Source organism: Oncorhynchus clarkii, chromosome 12 (assembly GCF_045791955.1).
Source record: "Oncorhynchus clarkii lewisi isolate Uvic-CL-2024 chromosome 12, UVic_Ocla_1.0, whole genome shotgun sequence".
Classification (NCBI taxonomy): domain Eukaryota; kingdom Metazoa; phylum Chordata; class Actinopteri; order Salmoniformes; family Salmonidae; genus Oncorhynchus; species Oncorhynchus clarkii.
This window is the reverse complement of record NC_092158.1, coordinates 78,115,215-78,121,951: the sequence shown is the minus strand read 5'-3', so window position 1 is coordinate 78,121,951 and position 6,737 is coordinate 78,115,215. Positions and strand designations below refer to the sequence as shown.

General features: G+C 41.7%; 1 protein-coding gene across 1 annotated transcript; it reads left to right on the top strand.

Moving 5' to 3' along the window:
* Positions 1-1,935: 1,935 nt before the first annotated feature.
* On the top strand, positions 1,936-6,737 carry LOC139422263 (zinc finger protein Gfi-1b-like). The gene is made up of 6 exons (XM_071173444.1): positions 1,936-2,028; positions 3,708-4,060; positions 4,267-4,439; positions 4,789-4,932; positions 5,045-5,210; positions 5,690-6,737. Exons 1-6 carry the CDS (start codon positions 1,946-1,948, stop codon positions 5,884-5,886), a joined length of 1,116 nt encoding a protein of 371 aa, XP_071029545.1. The 5' UTR covers positions 1,936-1,945; the 3' UTR covers positions 5,887-6,737.

The following is a 6,737-nucleotide window of genomic DNA, read 5'->3' as shown; positions in this document are numbered from 1 at the left end:
TGTCGCTTCATTCGTGCTTGTGATGCTGATTTCATAACCAAGCCTTATACAGACTGCTTCATTGGAGCTCAGAGCCAGGAGCATACTTGAACGCAAGGGAACATATCACAGTGGAAAGCAGAACAGGTGAGACAAAAACAAAGAAAGGAAAAGTACACTAAATGCCAACCAGCCATAACCCCCTCCCCCCTCCCTAAACCCCTCCACCCCAGACCCCAAGATTCAGGTTCCTAGAAAGACAGGAGCAGCAGCAGGGGAGCAGAGGGACGGATGTAGGAAGAGAAGCCCCTGAACCCCCCCCATCAGAGACGAGACACAAACCCACCACCCCGTCTCAACAACCTGCCCCCCCCTCGCCTGCACTCCCTGAAACCCTGGGGAGAAGGCTGCCAGCCCCCCGCCACAGTAACCACAGCGCTCTGCCAAGCTCCACTCCAGAACATCAAGGCAGTGGTACACTCAACTCCACTGTCTGCTGCTCACAGGATACAATACAATGAGTGTACAAAACATTAAGAACACCTGCTCTTTCAATGACATAGACTGACCAGGTGAATCCAGGTGAAAGCTATGATCTCTTATTGATGTCACATGTTAAATCCACTTCAATTAGTGTGGATGACGAGGAGGAGACAGGTTAAAGAAGGATTTTTAAGTCTAGAGACAGGTGAGACATGGATTGTGTACATGTGAAATTCAGAGAGTGAATGGGCAAGACTAAATATTTAAGTCCCTTTGAATGGGGTATGGTAGTAGGTGCCAGGCGCACCGGTTTCCGTCAAGAAGTGCAACGCTGCTGGGTTTTTGAAGCAGTTTCCCATGTGTATCAAGAATGGTCCACATGAGAGTCAACATGGGCCAGCATCCTTGTGAAACACTTTCGACACCTTGTAGAATCCATGCCACAATTAATTGAGGCTGTTCTGAGGGCCTCTGACCTGCTTCAATCTAAGGTGTCATGTGCTGAGTCATACAGTGATCTCCAATGTAGTTTCTCTGTAATTCAATGGATATCAGCTGTAATACAGTTATCTTTGCCATCTCACTTCTTGACTTCACTTGATTAGTAAAATCCTGTCATCTTCTAGCAGCTCTTTTAACCTTTGTTCTAGTGTGGGAGAGTGTTTCTATTTTCTCTATTTCCTAAATTACCTCAGTCACAGGAAGAGAGTTGTGTGGGTTGTGTAATTATACACATTCCACACTGCATAGACACCAGTGATGTGTGTGTCAATAATCTCCCATAGCAAGATTACATGGTTAAAGTAAGGTCCCTATTTGTACGTGAGACTAAGGTATTTAAGCACAATCAAGTGACCTTAATGTACACACTTCCTACCCTCAGTCAGGCTGTTGCTACCGGTATCTCCAAGTTACCTGTGACTCAGTAGCATAGAACATTGACTCTCAGACCAAGCTGGACATGTTTGGATATGTGCTTGGTCCTTTCTTGTGTACGGTAGCAGGATCAGTCCTCTCTAGAGGTAAGACAACAGGCAGGATGCGAACAACAAGCTGAACACCGAGCACATGTTTCCATTACAGAAGTTGGTTAACAACGGGGAATATCACATATGTTTTATTCAATCAAAAACTAAAACAAAGAAAAACAGTTTATCTAGCTGATAGACTATTTCTGATTAGAAAATCTCTGGTAAAGATTAGAATAAATCTTGAAAAATAACCAATGTTATGTATCATTGTCACATACTGTAGTTATGTGTGTAAGAGCCAAATTAATGTTACAGTATGAGTTTAACAGATTCACATTTTTAATTTCTAGCCTTTAGATAAATGCTTTGAATTGTACGCTGAGGTATAGACTTTGAATGCACTGTAAAGGTTGGCTGGTGTTTTTTTTTTTTTTAGCTTTCCCACAATTCTTTGTTCAGCAACTGCTTCAAAATCAAACCAAATCAATTGTTTTCTGTCATGTCATCAGTTAATGGGTGAGGGGGTAAAGAAAAGGGGATGTTACCGACACCAAAGAGATAGCAACCACTCCAGATTCAACTGTGCATACAAGTGGTAAGTTAAAGAATTCAGCCTCTCTCCAGATTTCAACTTTATAATATGAGATTGGTGTTTAATTAATGTTTTGCATGATTTTTATTGAATTTGAGGATCAATTCAGTACAGATATAAATCATTTTAATACTTTTAACTGACGAGCAATAAAAAAATGCAATATTTTTAGGATTGAGCGTGACTGAAAACTGACCAAAATAGGTTATTGTTTTTGCAAAAGTTTGTGTCGTTTGTTAATATACAGCTAGGTGATCAGTGGTAAAAAATCTATTCTGATAATGTGTAGAATTGTGAATATCATTGGGAGAATTGCAAAGGAAATATGTTGCATTTGTAATTTGATTGTATTATATGGTAGGATTGTATTCTATTTTATGAATGATTTGGTTACATATGTCATATTTAGAAACGTTTGAAAACTTATAGTGACGTAGATCTATTTAGTAAAAAGCTCAAAATGTATATATCACAACAGATCGTGAGATTTCAGTTTGAATTGCTTGACTTTAAAACAATGCCGGAGTAGGGTAGTCCTCAGAGAAAGAACTGCTTTTGAAATGTGTTTTTTTTTAAACAGTGTGCAGGTGGCCATGATGCATTTCTTACCCAAACCACAGGCTTTGGCATTTTAACTGAATATTTATCAACAGGTGTGTGTGTTTCACATTTACATACGAAGATAAGGAATACTAACTCAGAGCAACATGAGTGACATTACAGCTAAGTGTGATGTGTGTAAATGTGTGCCAATCTGTATATTTTCACAAAGCAATTTTTAGAGATAATATATTATTCAAAAATTTGGTGAATGACTATGTTACATTACGTGGAAAATTCATTCATGAAAGTTAATGTTATCAAAAAACGTATTATCTCTAATTTCGCTATCTCTTACAGCAGAAACACATATTTATATATCAAACTATTTTATGTCCATTACTTAATTGCAGCAAAATGTCATTACGATCCAAACACATTTCACATTCTCCAGAAATTCTATAAGTGAGGTGAATGATTCTGTAGATAAATATACTGAGTGTACAAAACATTAGGAACATGTTCTTTTTTCATGACATACAGTAGAGTGACCAGGTAAATCCAGGTGAAAGCTATGATCCCTTAACGATGTCACTTCAATCAGTGTAGATGAAGGGGAGTAGACAGGTTAAAGAAGCCATGAGACATTTGAGACATGGATTGTTTATGTGTGCCATTCAGAGGGTGAATGGACAAGACAAAACATTTAAGTGCCTTTGAACAGGGTATGGTAGAAGGACCGGTGCACCGGTTGTGTAAAGTACTGCAAGGCTACTGGGTTTTTCACACTCAACAGTTTCCTGTGTGTATCAAGATTGGTCCACTACCTAAAGGACACAATTGTGGGAAGCATTGGAGTCAACATGGGCCAGCATTCCTGTGGGATGCTTTCCACACCTTATAGAGTCCATGCCCCGACGAATTGAGTGCAACTCAATATTAGGAAGGTGTTGTTGGTGTTGTTTGGTATACTCAATGTATGTCTTTAGGGCCTTGGTATTTGTAGAAAAAATAAATAAAAAATATATAAATAATATTAGTTCGTTGTTGTTCTTTAGTACAGAGGAACACTTTGTCAAAGAATCTGTCATTAAGTTGTGAGTAAATTTCGAATGACCCCTCGCCTCTTGTCTGTTCTGTAGGTATTTATCTCTCTCACGCTCTGCACCTTCCCCTTGCCTCAGCTCTGTCATGCCTCGCTCATTCCTGGTCAAGAGTAAGAGACCAGGGTCTCATCCCCCTTGCTTCTCTAAAGGCACCAGACACACAAACCCTGACCAGCCACAACCTCATACAAATCATCACGACAGGCAGAACAGGGCGTGGCAGGAAGTAAGGTCCCCACATCGGAGCCCCTTCCAGGAGGACCAGGGCAACCTGTGCTCAGGGTCAGAAGTCAAGGACACCCTGGACTACCCCTGTCCTAGCTGGGACGCCATGGCAACCAGACCACACAGCACCTCGCCAGCTGATCTCTGGACCAGCAGGTCTGCAGGTATCTGACGGATCCTGACTTTATGGCTCTACACTCTATTTATTGTAAATAATAAATAAGTAGACCTAGATATTTGTATTTATTTGTATTGCATCGCATTAAACACTTCAAGTTGCCTCAATTTGATTGTCATAACTATCTTTATCAAATCAAAAATACTTTTTTTATTTCAAACTCAATCTACTAGTATGCCACTTACTCCACAGAAACCCAAGGGTACGATGGTGTGGAGCCTTCCGAGTCTGCCCTGCCCTGGTACCCACACTGGCCCCGGGGCCCTGACAGAGAGAGGGAGCTGGAGAAACTGGTCCATGTCTTACTGAGCCACAGGCCACATATGGACCTCAAATCCACCAGCCCATGCCCCCTCTGTGAAAAGGTAAGAAGAACCAGCAAGGGTCAGGAATTACAATATAATCAGAACAGCACATCCACCCTTGTAGGGTGTATCGACCAAAAGTGTGTGGTTCCAAACCATGCAAACACCTTCAGGCATGACTAAAATAGAGTAAATGAGATACTGTTTGGTGTTTGTGACCTGAGACAAGATTGACAGTAGAGTGGTGAAAAATGTACTCGACAGGGCTCTGTGACATGTCAGAAAATGACATAACAGATTTGTTTGGTGTGAGAATTGAGGCTGTGAGGGGTAATTGTGTTGAATATGGTTGACATCTCTGGGAGTATGAGCTACATCTGTTGTTACTCTTAGCTTTCTCTTTTCTCAGGTCTTGTACTCAGGAGCTGTACTGAAGACTCATTTACTCAGGTCACGTACATGCATGCATGCAGTCCCATTGGTCACATCAGCCAAAGCCCCAGAGCACCCCTACGAGTTCAAACAAGCTCTGGGCATGTACGGAAGACCAAAGGTATATCTGGCAGAAGTACATTGTTGGAGGTCTCTCCACTTCCCAACACAAACTATATAAACATACTCATGGCAAAATCCTAACCACATCTCTGTGAATGTGTGTGTTCCAGGAGCGTAGCTATAGCTGTAAGGAGTGTGGGAAGGTATTCAAGCGCTCCTCCACCCTGTCCACCCACCTGCTCATCCACTCTGACACCAGGCCCTACCCCTGCCAGTACTGTGGCAAGAGGTTCCACCAGAAGTCAGACATGAAGAAACACACCTTCATACATACAGGTATATGTTTATACTGTATCTTATACCATCTATTGTATCTTGCCTATGCCACTCGTACATATATTTATATGTACATATTCTTATTCCATCCCTTTAGATTTGTGTGCATTAGGTAGTTGTTGGGGAATTGTTAGATTACTTATTGGATATTACTGCACTGTTGAAACTAGAAGCACAAGCATTTCGCTACACTTGCATTAACATCTGCTAACCATGTGTATGTGACCAATACAAATATATTTGATTTGATTTGAGGTGCGGGGAGGTACACTGTAAGGACACATACACAAATGAGCATAGTGTGACTTGAACATAGGTCAGCTTGTGTGTGTACATTATAGTACAACTGACATACACATTGTGCAAAGGTTGCTTACATCTGAAGTTAGGATTCTGCCCTGCACACTGGCTGCTGTCACAGAGTATCTCTCTTCTTGAATTCTATGTCATGTCCTGCTGTCTGTCCCTGCCTGTCTCAGGTGAGAAGCCCCATGTGTGCCAGGTGTGTGGCAAGGCCTTCAGCCAGAGCTCCAACCTCATCACCCACAGCCGTAAACACAGCAGCTACTGGCCCTTCAGCTGCACGCACTGCCAAAGCAGCTTCCAGCGCAGACTGGACCTACAGCGCCACCAGGAGACACAATGTGTCCATAGCAGCGTGTACACACAGAGCTGAGGCCACGGGTATAATGGAGATCTGTATTACATAAGTACTGTATGTAGCACAAGAATGAGTGCTTTGTATAGATTGTTGACTGGTATTTGCAGTTCCATTTTTATATGGTACTTTGATCAGTGAATGAGGCCAAGCACATTACTTGTGTTCAAGTTATTTGTGCATTTGTTTTTGTGGATTTGCTTTCACTCACAGCTTTTCAGGTTGACCGTTTGGATAGTGCCTTGAGGGGATCTGATCACTTTAACATCTCTAGCAATGTCATATATAGTGTACGAGCTGGATTCCATTATTAGCACAGAAGATCAGCGTTGTAGCCAATTGAAATGTAAAGATAATTTTCGATTGAGCCAACATATGCAACATTGACCACGAATGCTGTCTCCGCCAACACGGAAACGTTGCCTTTAAATGTCAGTCACGCTTTAACGCTACGGACTGAATCCAGCCCTTTAGGTCCTGGTCTCTACTATGCTGTATGTCTAAAAAGACACCGTATTAAAAAAAGGTGGTTTGTAGAGTGACAAAGCAAACCCCTATTTCCCACTGTAATTGTCAATTCTCCTCAGAGAGCCGTTGCAATTGTAGCTCCCATTGTTGGTGTATGAATGAAGCTGCCATTTTCACTTCACTGTGGCAGCCCACCCAAGGGCATAATAATATACATTCAGGCCATGGGGAACACGACAGCAGTACGAGCAGAGAGAGAATGATTATGTTGAAGTGATGCTCCACAATTATGGGGAGACAACGTGACTGTATATTTTCAGTGTCACAGCCTGGTCAGCATGAGTGTATATATAAAAAGGGATTTAGATATACAAAAATAAATACTCTGTTAAAGTTTAGAA

What these genes read in the sequence shown, in the direction of transcription:
- LOC139422263 (XM_071173444.1), top strand. Translation starts at nt 1,946, where the DNA reads ATGGGTGAGGGGGTAAAGAAAAGGGGATGTTACCGACACCAAAGAGAT. An exon ending in CTGGACCAGCAGGTCTGCAG is followed by an intron (nt 4,061 to 4,266) that starts GTATCTGACGGA and finishes CTTACTCCACAG; the next exon opens with AAACCCAAGGGTACGATGGT. An exon ending in GCATGTACGGAAGACCAAAG is followed by an intron (nt 4,933 to 5,044) that starts GTATATCTGGCA and finishes TGTGTGTTCCAG; the next exon opens with GAGCGTAGCTATAGCTGTAA.